The following is a 20689-nucleotide window of genomic DNA, read 5'->3' as shown; positions in this document are numbered from 1 at the left end:
TGACACAGGGGTGGGACATGGCTTCCGTCTCTGGGTCTGCACATAAAGTTGACCCGTGTCCGTCCCGGCCCGAATTCGAACCTGCGACCTTTCGATCACAAGTCCAGTGCTCTATCAGCTGATCTACCTGCCTCCCCATTTATTGTTATCCTACTACAGGGAGCCTGTTATCAGTCTTACCTTTTCAGATATGTGTTACAAACTGTGGTGTGCTATGTGGGAAAGTGCTTGTGTTTCAATTATCAATGAGACTGGCAGCTGGGTAATAGCTCTCATGAACTGCACTTTTATTCTATGTTAGAGCTTAAGCTGCTGTCAGATGATAACCTGACAAATTTTAATTGTGTTGCAGGTAACAAATCACCATGGAGCTCGTACAAGACAAAGTCCGGCAATTCCAGAAATTCTATGACTGGGCTCATTCTGTCTCAGGTAAGGCAGGCTTCCAAAACTGGGATTTATACTTGTATACGTTCCTTCTGGTGGCTACCATCATGTCAACCATCACAGACCGTTTGACATGGATTGAAAGCATCCTTCAACTTGAACATATACCAGAATCCAACGGTCTGGCGAGGTTCTGTGCACAGTGGATTTGTGTGTGTGTGGGACTGGGTGGCCGAGTGGTAACGCACTTGCGCTCGGAAGCGAGAGGTTGCGTGTTCAGGCCTGGGTCAGGCCGCAATTTTCTCCCCCCTTTCCTAACCTAGGTGGTGGGTTCAAGTGCTAGTCTTTCGGGTGAGACGAAAAACCGAGGTCCCTTCGTGTACACTACATTGGGGTGTGCACGTTAAAGATCCCACGATTGACAAAAGGGTCTTTCCTGGCAAAATTGTATAGGCATAGATAAAAATGTCCATCAAATACCCGTGGGACTTGGAATAAAGTAAAAAAAATTCCATCTCACACGGCATTAAGTCTCAGGAAACATGAATACACGCATGCAGGAAAAAAAAAATATGGGTAGCGCCGTATGTATGGCAGCTCGCTTTCCCCGGGGAGAAAGCAGCCTGAATTTCCATGAGGGTAACCTCACTGGACTGTAAATCTTATCCAATCCAATCCAATCCAATCAATAATTATCCTACATACGTGAGAGAGACACCCGTGAGATAATAATCGTTCAAATCACACGTGTGTATATCATGTAAATGAGGTCATGTCAAGCAAGTCTGGCAGGGACCTGTTTTTCCACTGCTTATGATGCCAAAGTCACCAAGACAAACGTCATTATAGAAACAAAAATTGCGCTCGCTAATTACCCTGGATGAATCTTTAGAACTAACACGTCACGCCACACTTTGAGAGTGACGTTTCTTTGCTTTGACGTAATAGATTGCATGAGGCTTTAGAAGAGATCGAGGTTCTAAAACAAGCATCTTCATTTTAGCTGCCTCGACTGCAAGACATTTTCAGTAATATACACGTAAATACAGTATGTAGGATAAACAGAATACTACATGGCTTGCTGTGTCGTACCAGATTTACACTCCTTGCTTTTTCAAATAGTGAACAGCTCGTTTTCTCTCGCAGTTCAATATTTAAAAAACCAACTGGTGTAAATCTGGTACGACACAGCAAGCCATGTAGTATTCTCTATATGTTGCTTGTTGACACTGAAGTCAGTTACACTTTTTTTTTAGATTCACACCCTGCATAGAACATAGTCAGGCCGATGAATTTTGGTACATGTTCAAGTTGCAGACGGCTCTTGGTCTTATCCCACATCAAAGTCTGGCCAGATCTGTGGTGGTTGACACGGAAAGAAAGATACATTTGAACCATTGAATGTTCCTCACAGAAACCTTGAGGATGCATGCATTGGATGGAACTGTTCAAAATGTGTTTTGGTCTGTGCTCTGTTCATTTTTTGTGTGCGTCAAAATTAACTTAATTTTGCCTAAAACTTCACACAATTTGAGAGGTACCACATGCATATTCACATTAACTCCCTGAGTTTTGTTTTGTCTCGCCATGAATTTTTTGATGCTAGGAATGCCTTCAGAAATAGGTGTGCTTTGCTTAGGCTTAGAATATTTGGCACAGTGGTTGGTGCACCAGTTCCTCAACTTTGCATTGTTGATCACTTTCATAAAACAAAACTAAAATAAAGTACAGAAAAGTGTCAATGTGATAATGAATGAATCATTTACCATGGCCTTCTAGTTTTTACTTCAGAGTAACTGGACCTTTGCCATTTTACCTTTGGGTTACAATTTGACAGATACAGTAGACTTCCACTATACTGCGGTCTTTGGGGTCCAAAGAATCAGACCGTGATATACGCGTTTCGCGATGTATAGAGGGAGGTTCTTTGTTTTTCTTTTTTCAATAGTCTACTGTCGGAATTTCGTCCATGAAAAAGAATATTACTCTCTTGAACTTGTACAGCAAATGTCAGACTTCCCACTACATGTACTGATAAAAATATGATTAATTGGTTTTCTCTTTTTGCAGATGAGCGGGTCAAAGACTGGTTTTTAATGCAAGGCTATGCACCCACACTCATGATCACCGGCTTGTACTTGTTAGCGGTGTACATCGGCCCAAAGTTGATGAAAGATCGCGAACCTTTCCAGTTGAAATGGGCTCTGGTCATCTACAACTTTGCAATGGTCATCTTGAACTTTCATATAACAACAGAGGTGAGGAAAGATGGGAGTGGGGGTGGGAGGTGATAAGTAGTAGTACATCATAACATGTATTGGGCAAATGGTGGTGAGAATGGATGTGTGTGTGTGCCTGTATGTGTGTGTGTGTGTCTGTATGTCTGTATGTGTGTCGGTATGTCTGTGCCTGAGGGGCAAGTATGTGAGCTTGTGTGCTTACATGTACTTGTGTTTTTATGCAATTGATTTTTGATGACTGGATTGCAAACATTCTTTTGTAAAGTAACAAATTCACATACTTCTTTTCTTCGTAGCCATTATGTTCCTTTTAATCTCTTCTTCAGATAGAATGATGGTTATAGTTTTGAAGCAAAGGATAAGGACTAGGTATCATATAGCCCTGTGATGTTACCCTAACGGAAATGGAGAAAAACTTGTGAACTCGAAGATTAACCAGTATCTATTTTGTATGAAGTCAGTTGTGGTCATTGATGTTCTGATGTGAACTAAAGCGGCAAGTGTACCTTGAATTGTGTTGTTTTGTTACAGCTACTCTACAACAGCACGATGCTGGGGTACAGCTATAGATGTCAGCTGGTCGATTACTCATATGATCCACATGAAATGAGGGTAAGGTCATGGTATCGTCAGTGGAACCCCCCATTTAACATTCTCCACCCAATTAAAGACTCTCTCCCTTTTATCACCCTGTTTCACTGATCTTAAAATATATGGATAGCGCGTCCCTTCTTATTGGCTATCAAAACATTGACGCCATCTTGGGACACCGTTCGATACAGCAAAAGAAGACTGCTGTCAACTCTCGAAACTACGATTATTTCCCTTTGACCTATTTGTCAGTGTGGTACGGTGCAGTAAGATGGCGGCACTGTGGTTACGCTGTTTCATTGGCTGCGCGCTGTCCATTATTTTCACATCAGTGCCCTGTTTTCTCAGACTTTCTAACTGTAAACCCTGTAAAATTACCCCCATTTTAAGAATCCCTCTTGATTTTCTTAGATTTTTTTTTAGGTTTCTAAAGGGGGTTCCACTGTATTCTCAAATGTTTTTATAGTCAATTGAAGCATTGCAGCTTATTTTAAAACTGCTCTTTTAGGTCTGAGTTGTTTTGGTTCACATGTGTGTATTGCTGCTCAGATGATACCTACGGCATCATTCAGCAGCCTGCCGTTAACACTCTTTTCCACATGATTACTTCTGGTGCGAACTGATTCCTACAGCGTCATTCAGCAGCCTGCCTTTAACACTCTTTTCCACAGTAACTTGCACAATGATAGGAAGCACATGCTTATCATCACAATTTGTGGTTGACATCATGTTTCACTGTAGGGGTGTAGTACAAGTAGCTCAGTTGCTAGAGCACTACACTTGTGATCCTGGGGTCACAGGTTTGAATCCAGGCCAGGGCGGACACGGGTCAACTGTATGTGATGACTCAGGAATAGTATCCATGTCCCATACCAGTGGCCTGTAAAAATAAGAGTTGTATCAAATTGTGTTAGCTATTGTTTTTTCAGCTCCTCACTTGATATTTTCCTTACTGTTTTTGTTAACAGATGGCCAAGACATTGTGGTTTTACTTTTTGTATTTTTCAACAGCTTACCAGATATATGCATGGCTTTTTTTGTTGTTAACAGATAGCCAAGGCGTTGTGGTGGTTTTACTTCTCCAAGTGTGTGGAAATGTTGGACACGATTTTCTTCATCATGCGTAAGAAGAACAACCAGGTGTCGTTCCTGCATGTCTACCACCACGCCACCATGTTCCCCATCTGGTACATGGGGGTCAAGTGGGTCGCCGGCGGCCAGTGTGAGTCCCAGGCACAGTACACAGTATAATGATAATAATAATAATAATATTAATAATGATAATTGTCAGTAAGTACTGGTGTCACATGACTGATGTGAAACAGTTGATTGGCTAATGGCAATGCGCTTAAAACTGTTAGCGCACTCTTGTAGTGCGCTAAGAAACCCAGGCAGCGTATTCATCCGCATTTGCCACAATGAGGCTGTGCTCCTTCCTTCGATTTGAGAAGATTAAAATTCTTCTCATCCTCCGTGTTCGTGACACATAGCTTATATTCTCCACATTACCAAATTATGCTTGACCCTAAAATTCCCCGCCGCTAAAAGCAGAAGTGTTTTTCTGACAGATTTCGAGCTAGACCATGCACAGGCCTGAAAGTCCCAAAAATGGCGCACTAGCCTTTGGCTAGTGATTCTGAACATTTACTACCTAGAGAGCAAACTTCACTAGCCAAACCAACAATTTGTTTCAGCAACTTTACTCGCATTTGGCGAGTAGATGAACATTTCTACTCACCAGTTACATGATTCTACTCGACATGGCGAGTAAAATACTCGCCACTTTCAGGGCTGATGCAGCATTTGGAAGTGGACTGATTGTGTTGACTGTCCTACATACATGTAGCAGACGACAGCGTCAGTTCAGTACTGAAATGAACGGTTTTAGCATATTTCAGGACAACGACGATGTAAATAGAAAACGCGCAGCCTTCAAAACATTCTTACCATGTAATCATAGCACCAGCCTCCCAGATGAATGCAGATACATTACGAGAAATAACATGCCAACTTTTTCGCGAATGAGCGAACGATCGTGTAACTTTTACATCAGGGGACGTCACTCAGTTGCTTGGGAGTTATTCAATTATTGAGAGCGTGGAAGATATGGTAGATGTCTCGCTACCAATAATTAACTGAATATAAAAGTGAAAATGTGAAACTGTATGCTTACGGGTACATTAAGCATAACTGTAGCTCATACCGTTAGTGGCTAATCGGTTAAACAATGCAGAGGGTCATCAAATCGTAAAATGCATGGTCGGCGATTAAACCGTCAATACCCCCGAAATTTGCAACTCTGGCACACACACAAAAGTAGATCTAACTCGACCTGTCCACAAGGTTATACATTCGCCCGCAGAAAAATGTGCCTTGTCTAACGTTCTTATCTCTTGTAGTTACTGACAATATCGTTATTGAAACAATCACAGTGCGCTTAGAGACTTATAGAGCAAATCTTGAAAATAATTATTCATTTTCTCAATTTGCTCTATAAATCTCTTGGTGACCTGTGATGTTTCAATAACTTAAATAATAATAATGATAGAGAAAATTTACGAATCACCCCTTTTTGCTAGAGCGCACTGCAATGTACAATATAGTGAAACAGAGACATACGTAAGCACGCATACGCACACACACACACACACACACACACACACACACACACACACACACACACACACACACACACACACACACACACACACACACACACACACACACATATACATATATGCTTTAACATAGCTGCCTTGTGCATACTCGAATAGTGTGGTAGTGTGTGTGTGTGTATATATATGTGCATGCCTGTCTGTGTGTATATATATATGTGCATGCCTGTGTGTGTGTGTATATATATGTGCATGCCTGTGTGTGTGTGTATATATATGTGCATGCCTGTGTGTGTGTGTATATATATGTGCATGCCTGTGTGTGTGTGTATATATATGTGCATGCCTGTGTGTGTGTGTATATATATGTGCATGCCTGTGTGTGTGTGTATATATATGTGCATGCCTGTGTGTGTGTGTATATATATGTGCATGCCTGTGTGTGTGTGTATATATATGTGCATGCCTGTGTGTGTGTGTATATATATGTGCATGCCTGTGTGTGTGTGTATATATATATGTGCATGCCTGTGTGTGTGTGTATATATATGTGCATGCCTGTGTGTGTGTGTATATATATGTGCATGCCTGTGTGTGTGTGTATATGTGCATGCCTGTGTGTGTGTGTATATATATGTGCATGCCTGTGTGTGTGTGTATATATATGTGCATGCCTGTGTGTGTGTGTATATATATGTGCATGCCTGTGTGTGTGTGTATATATGTGCATGCCTGTGTGTGTGTGTATATATATGTGCATGCCTGTGTGTGTGTGTATATATATGTGCATGCCTGTCTGTGTGTCTGTGTCCCTGTGTGTGAGTGTGTAGGGGTACGACTCATGTCAAGCTATTGAATGTAACTCATGTTGTCTGCCTGTCGGGGACAACAAACTTCCTGATCAATCATTAACTGCCAAAATTCCTCCAAATAAATGTGTTGTCATGTCTGCCGTGCAGCATTCTTCGGCGCCATGGTCAACTCTTTTATCCACATGCTGAATCATTAACTGCCAAAATTCCACCAAATAAATGTGTTTTTATGTCTGCCGTGCAGCATTCTTCGGCGCCATGATCAACTCTTTTATCCACGTGCTGATGTACACGTACTATGGTGTGGCCGGCCTGGGACCCGAGTTCCAGAAGTACTTGTGGTGGAAGAAATACCTCACCAAATTACAACTGGTAAGTCCAGCATCACTGTTGCTTTATAGCCAGTTATAGAGTTTGAAAGCTGTTGTGGCATCTTAGACTTTTAAGTGTATTCGTGTGTTGTGATTTTTAATTTTGTTTTCAGTTTCTTTGAAAAAGGCTTACTTTAGAACTCTTTATTTGAAGGCATGCTAGAAATGTTTGTAGGATGTTGAGCTTGATTGTTTATAGTAATTGACAGCATTGGAGTTTTTGTTTTTATTTTTATTTTAGAGACATGGTATCGATTATCAGTGGTACAGTTTGAAGGTTTGACAGTGTACTGCTTAGCTCAATGATGGTATAATTATAGTCTTGTCAGTTATGTGCAAACCAGAACCTGACAAAAAGACTGTTTGGAGAAAAAAATTCAATAATAGGAATAACAGTACATCATGTACCTTTGTGGTTTTACATTTTGGAACGCACTGGAAAAGAACTTTTTTATTGAGAAAACATTTAGGACATGAGGAAATTTTTTCTTTTTTTTTTTTACATTGTTTTTCCTTGTTCCCATCTTGGCACCAAAACAGATTAAGTGACTAATTTGAGAGGGCACAATTATTCTCATGTGCTAGCCCATAAACTTCAAAGACCAAATATAGAAAGATTCACCACAAAACTAACATGTTTATTTTTTGATTTAAAGAAAAGTGGTAAAAACACCAGATTAAGGTTAGCAGGTCATTTATAGCAAAGGTTTAAAGGTTTGCGTAGTGGGATGTCTCTTGTATAATGCTTGAATGGACATTATAGGTGAATGATTGACATGTCTTCTTGTCCCAAATTAAATAATTTTGTTTTGCTGTTGTTTAACCGTTATTCAACCGTTATTCATGTATTGATTGTCTAAAATACTGTTGTTTGGAATTTATTTCTGTCTGGATATTTGATGGTAACTGTTATGTGTTCCATCATTGCCAGCAGGACATGTTTCTGTTCCTGTGATTTCTGTTTTTTTCTTCTTCTCAATTCACTGTCCTATACACTTGTGGGGTTTCTGCACTTCTTTATACGTGGACATCTGAAACCACTAATAGATCGCTCCTTCTAAATTATAGCAGCGTGTCTTTCTTCTACATGTAGTTTGAAAAAAAACATAAGCAGAAATTGCAGATAACCTTATATGTGCAACATCTTTTATGGTTCATCTGGAACTGTGTGTGTGAGTGTGTGTGTTTTTCATAGATGGACATTCTTGTGAAAAAAATATTTTCTGGGGTAGAATGATTTCAACAGGATTTTCTAATTAAGGGCAGTTTAAATGCATTCACAAAAATCTTCCTGCTATGTATAATTTGTGCTACTCTGCAAGTCATCTTTTGAGTTGATTTGTTAGCTCATGGCAATTTCTGCACTGTTGTAAGTTTAAGATGCTTTTGACCATTCGCTCCCACAGATGTAGTTCCATTGATGATGTTGGACTCAGGACTATTTTGACACAGTCTGCATATCTTTTACATTACTATCGCTCTGAATTATAACATTTTGCTGGATACTGTAGTTTTTCCAATAACAGAAACATTTTTGTAACAGTAAGTATTGACTTTGCCTTTATGTTTGTGCTGAGTTCTTTTTTTCCTTGTAGCTGAAGGAGGGAACTGAGATGAATGATTGATGTATTGTGCCTGGTTACCTGGGTATGGTGGACAGTGAATATTTGAAACAAGAAACAAGAGGCATTTGTCCAACTACCCCTTTTGCCGATTAATGTCACAAATTTACGACTTCAAAGTTAATTGCATTATTTTATATATATATTTGTAGATTTATATACTCCAAAAAGCTAAATCGGATTGGAGTTAGGTTAAAACAAAGAAGATCAAGTCAGGGAGATATGTTTAGAGCAAGATGAAATCATCACAGACTGAAATCGTTCAGTAGACAGAGGCTTGGTTCTTGTCTTTCCCCCTCCTCTCTGACATTTATCATTCTGTATTCGATCTGCGTCTTCTCAGTTTTCTGCAAAACTTGTTTAAAACTTGTTACTGCAGGCCATGAAAGTCTAATCCTACAACAGGGTGTGTCTTTATAACCAAATGGAAATCATGGAATTTTGTATCTGTAGTTTTGTTCTCTCAAATTCTACTAGAAAAAAAAGCACAACATTGGTGTTTGTAAGATTGAAGTCTTTTCATCATGTTTACATTGATGGCATGGCAGTAGCTGCTCTGAACTGCTTTTGGTAGTAACTGCCAGAACAACAGCCCAACGGAAAATGTCGCCATGAAAAGATCTGCATTCATGTTTATATTAACACTTACTGTTTCTCATTGTGAGCTCTTTGATGGTGTGTTTTGCATGTAAATGTGAGACACTTGGTTTCATTCTTTTAGTAGCTGGTACGTGTGTTTCTTTGTTCTGTTTAACAGATTGTCAGACTTTGAAGTGAGTACTTAATTCTAAACACTGGCCACAGTTGCATTCCAAGTGGCTTGTATGCTTACTTCAGTCCTCCGGTTCATGTAACACTGTCACAGTGACACTAACAGTTATGCGTCTCAGAGGGGGAGAGATTATTAAACTTTGTATACCTGTCATTCAGTGCTTATTTGTGCAAAACAAATATGGGTTTACAAAAATCATGCACATTTGGTGAAATTTTAGTAAAGACTTTAACCCGTTGGAGGCGTCTGCATGATGCCTCAGCGGTCATTCTGATATTTGAAGAGCATGATCATCTGGAAATGGTATCGCTGGGGTGGAAGATGCATGCTTTTTTCGTGTGTGTTTTTATTTTTGTCTGCGATATCTATGTCCTCCCCCTCATCCTCGCCCACCCACACGGTCAAGCCTGGATTGCTTCCCTTTCTTGCCTGTTTTTGTTGCGCAGTAACATCGTTATCAAGCTATGAATGTTTGATGAGCTTTGTAACAGCATGCATGATTCCCTGGGAAGCAACTTTCACTTGGGAATACTCCCACAGCTTGCATGCTCTGTTTGATTGCCCCAGGCTATGACATCCGCTTAGATAAGGAAATAATATTTATATATGTGCAATATGGTGTTGTATATTGGGTGATGGGGGGGTGGGGTGGGGGGGGGGTGTTATTTTAAAGGGTGAAGATGTTATTCGTGTAGTTGAAGAGTGTAAAGTTAGGCGAAAACTGGGAATACATACAATGACTTTCTGAGAAATATTCTGAATTATGTGAAAGTAAAGAGATTTTCATGTTGAAAGCAAAATAAAAGAAACACTATATTGTCAGGAAGTCAACTCTTACCATTATTTCCTATTAGCAGACAGTGGAATGAAGTAACAGGTGTACATTTGTCCCTGATTTGTTCAGTATCATTAACCTATTGACACTATTAACAAATGAATTTTTCTGCTCGGTATTACTTTCTCTCATCTTCAACCTCGCTTAGTAGGTAACTCTTTCTGCTATAATCTACCAGGTATGGAAGAACTGAAGAAGTGATCTTTTTCTGGCACTGATAAGACATAAATCCTCAACAGTTAGACTGTTTATGTTACAAAATCAAGAATCAAACAAAGAAGAGGTTAGTAAATTGAACGTTTTATTATAGACAAAAGAAAAACCCTCTCAAGTACATCGACCTGATAGTTTCTTTTGTGGAAAGACATTATATTAGAAATGATAATGAGACAATGAATGGAACTTAAGCGTTAACTTCAAAGTCGATGCCTTTAGCTAAGTTCCTTTCTTTGTTCGAAGTTCAGGTGGATGTACTTGTGAATGTTTTGTTTTCTCTAGAATTAAACGTTCCGTAAACTAACCTTTCTTGTTTCTTGATACTGGTGGGACGTCAGAAAAGAGACCAGGACTGGTAGGAAAGTCGGACACACTTACGGCTATACGTGGGACGTCAGTCGGCCTTGTTTATCTCACATAAAGTCCATACTGACTACGCGGCTCCCCTCCAAAGTGCTGCTGGTCGAAGTTAAGACCCCGTAGACCACGTGGAGGCATTCAAAACAGTACCTCTTCAAATTGGCGGGGAAGCATTCAGTCCAGAGTTTATTTAGTCCGAAGCCCGGCCAGCATCCTACTTATTGTCACGAGTGTTCGAACCAGTCTAGAGGAGGCTAAATTATTCTAGTTAGAAACAGAAGAAAAACGTAAGAGCAGTAGTTTGACCCAGTCTAGAGGAGGCTGACCCCCTGTGACGGATGCCTCTTGTTTCTTGTTGTAGTTACAATTCTTTGTGGGCTTGGTATACGCCGTCCAATCCATCGTCACCGGCTGCAAGTTTCCCCTCTGGATGCAGTGGTGCGGCATTGCGTACGGCATCACCATCGTTTCCCTCTTCATCAATTTCTATATCCAGGCCTACATCAAAAAGAAGCCTCAACAGGTAAATGTTAAGCCCTACCTGTGTCACTGTAGGTGTAGCCCAGCTGACGTACTTTCTCTTTGTTGTATGGCGGGTAGGTACAGTTTGTGATTGGCATCCTCCATGCCCTGCAGTCACTGGCCACAGGGTGCAGGTTCCCCCGCTGGATGCACTGGGCGCTCGTTTTCTATGCATTCACCATCCTTTTGTTCTTCATCAACTTCTATTACCACGCCTATGTCAAGGCCCAGCGCCTCAAGGTAACCTTCTTCATTTTGTGCAGGGGGTGGTAGGCAGTGCTGATGTTCGAAAATGACTCAAGTTATTTTATTAAATGAAAGATGAATGATTTTTTTTATTCTTAATAATTTGAATATCAATTATTTCAAAAATTAAAAGTTAAATATTTGATCAAGTTATTTAATCACAGTCAGTGAATTGATCAATTCACATTAACCATTCTGTCAAGTGTTTATGGGATGTGGAAAGAACTCTGTCAAGTGTTTATGGGATGTGGAAAGAACTCTGTCAAGTGTTTATGGGATGTGGAAAGAACTCTGTCATGTGCTTATGGGTTGTGTTAGAGTTGCTTTCCCTGTTTCCATGACAACGAAAAAAGAAAGGAAAGCGACTAGCTCTTCCACATCCCACTGAAAAGCGACCGAGTTTGTTCCGGACTTTGTCTATTCATTGTATTGGAGAAGAAGGATAAGGGTTGATAGGAGTTATGGTTTTTATCATGCAACCAGTACATATGGATTTTAACATTCAAATCAAAGAACAAACTCAATCCATCCATCCACCAATCAGTTAATAGATCAATCACAAAACACAAGGTTATCACAGTCAGTCAACACAATCAGTCAACATAGTCAGTCAACACAATCAGTCAACACAATCAGTCAACACAATCAGTCAACACAATCTGTCAACACAATCTGTCAACTCAATCTGTCAACTCAATCAGTCAACACAATCAGTCAACACAATCAGTCAACTCAATCAGTCAACTCAATCAGTCAACTCAATCAGTCAACTCAATCAGTCAACTCAATCAGTCAACTCAATCAGTCAACACAATCTGTCAACTCAATCAGTCAACTCAATCAGTCAACTCAATCAGTCAACACAATCAGTCAACACAATCTGTCAACACAATCTGTCAACACAATCAGTCAACACAATCAGTCAACACAATCAGTCAACACAATCTGTCAACACAATCTGTCAACACAATCTGTCAACACAATCTGTCAACACAATCAGTCAACAATCTGTCAACACAATCAGTCAACACAATCAGTCAACACAATCTGTCAACACAATCAGTCAACACAATCTGTCAACACAATCAGTCAACACAATCAGTCAACACAATCAGTCAACACAATCAGTCAACACAATCAGTCAACACAGTCAGTCAACACAGTCAGTCAACACAGTCAGTCAACACTGTCAGTCAACACAATCAGTCAACACAATCAGTCAACACAGTCAGTCAACACAGTCAGTCAACACAGTCAGTCAACACAGTCTGTCAACACAGTCTTCAACACAGTCAGTCAACACAATCAGTCAACACATTCAGTCAACACAATCAGTCAACACAATCTGTCAACACAATCTGTCAACACAATCTGTCAACACAATCTGTCAACACAATCTGTCAACACAGTCAGTCAACACAGTCTGTCAACACAGTCAGTCAACACAGTCAGTCAACACAGTCAGTCAACACAATCAGTCAACACAATCAGTCAACACAATCAGTCAACACAATCAGTCAACACAATCAGTCAACACAATCAGTCAACACAATCAGTCAACACAATCAGTCAAAAATGGGGATGCAGATTCTTTTTAAATGCCAGTGTACGTTTTAGTCGATTTTACATTTTGTCAAGTTTTTTTTCTCTTTAGTCTGTTCTTTTTTCCTTTCGTTCTTTTTCTCTCAATGTCTGTCTTTCTATGTTTTATGCTGTATATTTGAAATGAATATGTCTGTTGTTTTGTCCTCAATTATTCTACAGTGGAACTCCCATTTTTAAAACCCCTCTTTTTTAAGACCTGATTTTTGGAGGTCTCAAAATGGGGGTACATTGACAGAGGTCATCAACAGAAAGGCTGATAACACAAGTTCTTGAAAGGGAGGGGGTCTTAAATTGGGGGTCGTAAATTGGGGGTCTTAAATTGGGGGTCGTAAATTGGGGGTCGTAAATTGGGGGTCATAAATTGGGGGTCGTAAAAGGAGGGTTCCACTGCACAGCGCTCTGAGCAGGGTTTAATATGCGCTTTAGAAATGTACTTTGTTTTGGTTTGTTTATTATTTTTATTATTATTATTATTATTATTATCATTATTATCATTGATATAATCATTGTGTATTTCAGGCGGAGAAGAAGAAGAAGGCAGCAGTTGTGAACGGAGCCGGAGACGCTAATGGCTACATCAAGAACGGCAACGCTAAGCCCAAAGTGGAGACCAAGAAGAAGAAATGAAAACCGAGAAGTGAGAAACAAGAAGTGAGAAGCGAGACTGGTACCTGTCATACATCAAGCGGGAGCAGCATATCCACCGCTGGGGAGGAATGACAGTCCGAGTGACGATGCCTGGAGAGTTGAGCTCAAACTTGCGTGTGGAGTGATGAATGTTATTGGTTTCATCTTATCCTCATTATTCCCCAATGTGTTGTTGGTTTTTTACATTTAGTCAAGTTTTGACTAAATGTTTTAACATAGAGGGGGAATCGAGACGAGGGTCGTGGTGTATGTGTGTGTGTCTGTCTGTCTGTCTGTGCGTGTGTGTGTGTAGAGCGATTCAGACCAAACTACTGGACCGATCTTTATGAAATTTGACATGACAGTTCCTGGGAATGATATCCCCGGACGTTTTATTCATTTCACCCTCATTTTTCAATCAAATTGATTGAAATTTTTGTAAAGCAATCTTCGACGAAGGCCGGACTTTGGTATTGCATTTCAGCTTCGTGGCTTAAAAAATTACTTTGGTCATTAAAAATCTAAAAATTGTAATAATTTGTTTTTTTTAATATAAAACGATCCAAATTTACGTTCATCTTATTCTACATCATTTCCTGATTCCAAAAACATATAAATATGTTATATTTGGATTAAAAACAAGCTCTGAAAATTAAAAATATAAAAATTATGATCAAAATTAAATTTCCGAAATCGATTTAAAAACAATTTCATCTTATTCCTTGTCGTTTCCTGATTCCAAAAACATATAGATATGATATGTTTAGATTAAAAACACGCTCAGAAAGTTCAAACGAAGAGAGGTACAAAAAAGTGTGCTATGCAGCACAGCGAAACCACTACCGCGCTGAACAGGCTCGTCAGTTTCACTCCGTTTTGCACAAGCGGCGGACTACGGTCATTGTGAAAAAATGCAGTGCGTTCAGTTTCATTCTGTGAGTTCCACAGCTTGACTAAATGTAGTAATTTTGCCCTACGCAACTTGTTTACACTTTTTTCTTCACAACATTTTCTTTGGTATGCTTGATTACAACTCAGCGCTGTTTTAATGTAAGAGTCAGAAACTCTTACTGTTCAGAATAAGACCAAGTGTTCACTGAAATGTTTGTAGTTCAGAGAAGAATGGACTTTTTGATGAGAAGTTTTTGACAGAGTAAACTTAGAATGGCTTTTTGTTTTATTAATTTTTTTTAGAAAAGGTGCAGAGTTAAAGTGTTTTGGTGAAATCAGAGTTTTCTGATGCAAATAATGTTATATCTGTGTGGTTTTCAAATGTCACTCTGTGTAACACTGCTGCATGACCTGTTGTAAAACTAAGCATTTGAGCCTCTGTGATAAGGTTATTACATGTATGTGCGTACGTTTAAGCTTTTAACATCGATGTGCATGTCTAGTTTTGACTTTTTGTTACTGAAACTTGCAAGTAAAGAGATACTTAGAAAAGAGAGATCAGTCACAAAGGGAGATCAGTCACAAAGGGAGATCAGTCACAAAGAGAGATCAGTCACAAAGGGAGATCAGTCACAAAAAGAGATCAGTCACAAAGGGAGATCAGTCACAAAGAGAGATCGGTCACAAAGAGAGATCAGTCAGAGAGATCAGTCACAAAGGAAGATCAGTCACAAAGAGAGATCAGTCACAAAGGGAGATCAGTCACAAAGAGAGATCAGTCACAGAGAGAAATCAGTCACAAAGAGAGATCAGTCACAAAGGGAGATCAGTCACAGAGAGATCAGTCACAAAGGGAGATCAGTCACAAAGGGAGATCAGTCAGAGAGAGATCAGTCACAAAGAGAGATCAGTCACAAAGGGAGATCAGTCACAAAGAGAGATCAGTCACAAAGGGAGATCAGTCACAAAGGGAGATCAGTCACTATTTCTTTGGCCTTACTGTAGAATTTAAAGCCAGAAATGGTAGTCTTGGTCGACCAATGATAATAATGAAAGTGTGACATAATTATGGAATTACACAATATGGTCGCCTCCAGTTTGGGCCTAGTCCCCTTTTCTGCCACCACCATGTTCAATTTTTCATGCCTGTGTCACATGACCAAGACAGCTGCTGACGCTTTTCCAGTTACATGATTTATTAAGTGCCGAAGACAGCCTCACTTTGGCTTGAATGAGCAGTCTATCAGTGAGCAGTCTTCTCTTTTATAGCGTCTCTGTAGGTACCAGTAGTTTACATTAGAATTGCCAGAAGGGTTCAGTTGATTTGTATGCATGTTCATTTGTTTTGACTGAACAAAATATATCCCAAAACATGGATCATATCCAAATGATACTGTTTGGTTTCATGGATGTATGAAGTTGTGTGCTGATCCCCTGAAAAGAATGTTTTGAGGACCTTATTTTTCTCTGCTCAAAGTGTTGAGTGGTTTTATTGCATCGAATTGAGAATAGTGTTTTTGATTGCTGAAGAGATTGGAGATAAATGTGTATGCACGTATATGAGAGAGAGAGAAAGAAAGAGATATGCACAACAGTGTTGTGTGTATAGATGCATGTGTGTATTAAGGGTGAGAACAAGATAGGTTTGTAAGATGATAATTTTTATTAATTACAGAGGGTGAGGAAATCAAAGTTACTTGCATGTAACAATATTTATTTTTTCTTTGACAAAAGATACCTATGCATAATTCCCGCAGTGGGGCACTGCGGTTATGAAATTAAAGGCCCCTCCTGTTTTTGGAACCGCAGGAGCTTTCTAGTTTGCTGTTAGGTAGATTTTTGGTTCCTCTTTCCTGTCATGCTCTCTTTTTCTTCATGAATTCTTTTCTTTTTTCTGCCTTCTTGCTCATTCACCAGTATTTTTTCCAAAAATCTCTTCTCTTGCCGCTTGTCTCGCGATTCATGTATAGTTTAATCTGTTAGTGTTCTGATGTAAGTCCAGCAGTAGATAGGTTAAGCCTATTTTAACATACTGGAAACTGGTAATCTTCCAGTAGGTATTAATTTAGTTTTACTAAAGCCTGCTGGGACACAAGTAATGGGTTAGTGCATTTGTAAACAGGAATCGCTTGACAAGTGGCCCCCTTCATCCCCCCCTTCCTCGTCCTGATATGGCTCTGCGTAGTCGGCTGGACGTTAAGCAACAAATAAACAAACAAACAAACAAACAAATTTTTTCTTTGACAAAAGATACCTATGCATAATCCCACTCTGCACAAACGGCCGGTATATGTTTGTAATCACTAAACGGCCGGTATATGTTTGTAATCACTAAACGGCCGGTATATGTTTGTCATCACCAAACGGCCGGTATATGTTTGTAATCACTAAACCTTCAAGCTTTTACATTTGTGTGCTGCATTTTGTCCTTTTCTGCATTCAAGTGATCTCATCTAATTTGAACTACCGGCTCTTACAAAATGAAGTTTTCTTGTAATGATGTCTTGTTTTAAACATTTTGTGTGTGCTTGCATGACCTATCCACCTTTTCTCAACAGCTTTTGTAAATAATTATTCCATTGTTTGGGGATAGACATTTGTGGTCTTTTTTTTCTTCTCAATATTGAACTTTTGTCACAAAATGGTAAGTAAGCTAGGATATGAAAGTATTTTGGCAATTTGAAATGTTTCCAATAATAGAATTGTTTCCTTTTGCCTATACATGAGCGCGGCCATAGTTTTATTTTCCCAAGACTTCAAAAAACTATCTCCTCATGGCAGAACATTTTTTGACATGAGCTGCATGAATGTTGTGCAATTTCTCCCTTGAGGCATAAGCAAAACAAACAAAACAGACATCAGTACTATAGAATGCTAGGTGAAAGCTGTAACCATGTCCTACCACTATAACATCCCAGTGAGGCGGAAAGTTGCTTTGTAAAAGTGCCAACTTTTTCTTGTAACTCATGGCACACACCATGCACAGACCTCATGTCCAGGCTTGTACCTGGCTTGAGCATCCTTCCACTTGAACATGCACCAACATTCAACGACCTGGCTACTTTCTGTTCAGAGTGAGAATTTTGTTGTTGAATGAATGTTATAAGGCACAAGTGGCAACATGCACAATTATTTCAGAGAAAAAAAAAAATCCCACTTTGCACAGAATGCAACTAGGCCATTGATTTGTGGTATGTGTCCAGGTGGAAGAAATGCTCTTAGTTTGTTGACAGCCTGGACACATCTGTTGTGGTGGAAATGATGAAGGACTCTACTTGTAATCGGCACCAATTGAACGTTTGCTTTGTTCAGAATCCTTGCTTGTGTTTTCTTTGCTCCCAGCAGCTTATGATTGGTTTATGAAAGAAAGACAGCTGAGCAATTTTTGTACATTATTTTTTACACCAAACAGCTGGAGTATTTTGGTTTTACACTCATTTCTCTTGTGATTCATTTCTCATTCACGTCCTGCATTTTTCTGTCATCTCTAAATTGGAACGTATTAATTGTATGTGTTCTAAAGTTTCTATTGAATTTTTTTTTTAAACTTAATGGTTGATAAAGGTGTTCAAAACGAAAGGCAATACTTCACATCTTCTTGTTTCTTTTTATTTTGTGTGCAACTCAAAACAAAATCAGACTGTACTTATGTTTTCAAGATGACATGATGTAATTTGGAATGACTACAGAATCGGTCTGCTTTTCTTTGTGTGTGCGTTTAAATGTGCAAATATTTCTTGAGTGCAAATTTGTTTGACTTTTACATTGATTTTTCCAGAAAAAAGCATAATACGTGTACAGTCGCTTATGTGCCATAAGCACCTCTTTTTCTTCTTGTGATCTTCGTAATATCATTATATGCAATTTGAACAGCTGTGTCCGTTTATTTAACATAAAATCACGTGTTTGTGCCGAGTGTTTGTATTGTCATAGAGTTACAGTATGATTGAAATGTATATGTACTTACACCTCACTGTCTAATCTGTCTGTTTGGAGGTCTGGCAGAAATAAAAAAAATACCATTTTTACGGCCTACAATCCGACTCGAACTAGTTGTACATGCAGATGTGATTTACACGAAAACCTTGCGGGCATTTAATTATAATCCTACGTCTGGTTGCTTGGCGGTTGTTAGCTCTTCAGCTAGGCAAAAAAGAGACGGCTGTTATGATTGCTGTTGGGATTGCTGTGATAATGACAGGGCTGAGCCAAAGTTAATCATGGGGCCTTAACATCTGTAGTTTTTCATTATGTACTTAGGGATGTTGGCGGGGTTACTTTTCTTCCCAACATTTCTTGAAATGGTCATACATGTTGCAGTTTCCACAATTTTGGGCAGCTTGATTATGGCAGACCCCCCGTGGGTTAGGGGGAAGAATTTACCCGATGATTCCCAGCATGTCCTAAGAGGCGACTAACGGATTCTGTTTCTCCTTTTACCCTTGTTAAGTGTTTCTTGTATAGAATATAGTCAATTTTTGTAAAGAATTTAGTCAAGCAGTATGTAAGAAATGTTAAGTCCTTTGTACTGGAAACTTGCATTCTCCCAGTTAGGTAATATATTTGAAACAATTGACAAGTTGCTCTATCCCATCTCCCCCCTTTCCCCGTCGCGATATAACCTTCGTGGTTGAAAACGACGTTAAACACCAAATACAGAAAGAAAGAAAGATTACAGCAGGCTTTGGCCTCATTTTCCCCCATTTTGAAAAAGTTGATCAGTTCTGCTGAAACGACGGCAGCGTTTTGAGCGATTTGAAACAAGTGTTGATGTTTTGTTGACTACCAACGACATCCCTGTTACTATAGCAACGCTAATAGTGATGGTTTTTCTGTCATTACCATTTTCAAATCATTCTCCTTTTCCTCATTTTACAGAGCAAAATGCAGATCTTGCTTCTTCAGTAAGAATGTATTATGTAGATTTATTGTCCCTACTTTTGTCAGAGAATGTTGTTTTGAGAATGGCTTTGTGGTTAATGGCATTCAATGCATGTCTTATCCTCAGTCTTTTTATAGAGGCTGTTCGAGATCACTTAATGATACATTATAAGATGTTTGGTGGCTTGTTGACAGACCAGCTTTTTTGTTGGTCCAAGGGGACCATATCGTCTTTTGTTTCATCTTTATCGACCAAGGCCGAAGGCCGCAGTTGATAAATATGAGACAAAAGGCGATATGCTCCCCGAGGACCAACAACAAAGTGCTGGTCTGACAACAAGCTACCAAACATCGTTTTTGTCATCATTTTGGTTGTGCAACAAAATGCACAATAACCCACAGGGAGACGAATTTTTAGAATCCAACTCCGGGCCACAAAGCATCGTCACAGTAGCACGAGATAACACGTCAAACTTGTATGTGACGTCAAACGTAGCTTGTTGACGCTTTTCTTCCAGTCTGAAAATGTACAGAGCTGCGATCATACCTGTGAATTCAGTAAGTGTTGAGCATATTTCTTTTCTTTTAAATGGTTATGACTTTTCGTTGTGGATTTTACGATTACAGAGATAAGTTGCAAATTGACCATGAGTCGCCGCTGTAATTATCAACATTGATTGGGTCTTTGAGAGTGAATGCTTACAATCGTTGTCCTCAGAAACACAAATCCAAAGCCACGATGGTTCCACACATCAAACAATCAGCCTGATTGGCTTTTACTTTGACAATCCACGTTTCACATGAAAGCTCAAACCCATTCACCACCTCGAGTTATTGCATGGGGAACATGAGATTTATTTACCAGGTGTTTGTGAATGAAAACTCGTGAAAATGATGACAATACTATGTGTTGGTGTGAGGTGTTATATATTGCGGCCTTATGTTCCCCTGGGAAGTGAGAGGCATGTCATTATTATATATATATTTGTGAGTGTGTATAACATTTGGAACACATTTATGTGACTGCCAATCGTGTAAACAATCGAAGATTGATTTGTGTAACCTCTCTCCATTGTGTTTTGGACTTCTGTTGGGC

General features: G+C 39.4%; 1 protein-coding gene across 3 annotated transcripts in view; it reads left to right on the top strand.

The window, feature by feature from the left end:
- Positions 1 to 20661, top strand: part of LOC138970573 (very long chain fatty acid elongase 4-like) — a 33571-nt gene extending 12910 nt beyond the window's left edge. For 2 of the 3 annotated variants that reach the window (XM_070343042.1, XM_070343043.1), the window contains exons 2-8: positions 353 to 432; positions 2458 to 2645; positions 3159 to 3239; positions 4269 to 4440; positions 6890 to 7017; positions 11422 to 11583; positions 13714 to 20661. In XM_070343042.1, the coding sequence (XP_070199143.1) occupies positions 366 to 432; positions 2458 to 2645; positions 3159 to 3239; positions 4269 to 4440; positions 6890 to 7017; positions 11422 to 11583; positions 13714 to 13821 (906 nt within the window). In that variant the 5' untranslated portion in view covers positions 353 to 365 and the 3' untranslated portion in view covers positions 13822 to 20661. Of the gene's footprint in view, positions 1 to 352; positions 433 to 2457; positions 2646 to 3158; positions 3240 to 4268; positions 4441 to 6889; positions 7018 to 11182; positions 11345 to 11421; positions 11584 to 13713 lie in introns of all 3 variants that reach the window. The other variant, XM_070343044.1, reaches the window with a different exon arrangement.
- The last annotated feature ends 28 nt before the right edge of the window (positions 20662 to 20689 follow it).

Source organism: Littorina saxatilis, linkage group LG7 (genome assembly GCF_037325665.1).
Source record: "Littorina saxatilis isolate snail1 linkage group LG7, US_GU_Lsax_2.0, whole genome shotgun sequence".
Lineage (NCBI taxonomy): Eukaryota > Metazoa > Mollusca > Gastropoda > Littorinimorpha > Littorinidae > Littorina > Littorina saxatilis.
The sequence above is the reverse complement of the archived record's forward strand: the minus strand, read 5'-3'. Positions and strand labels throughout refer to the sequence as shown.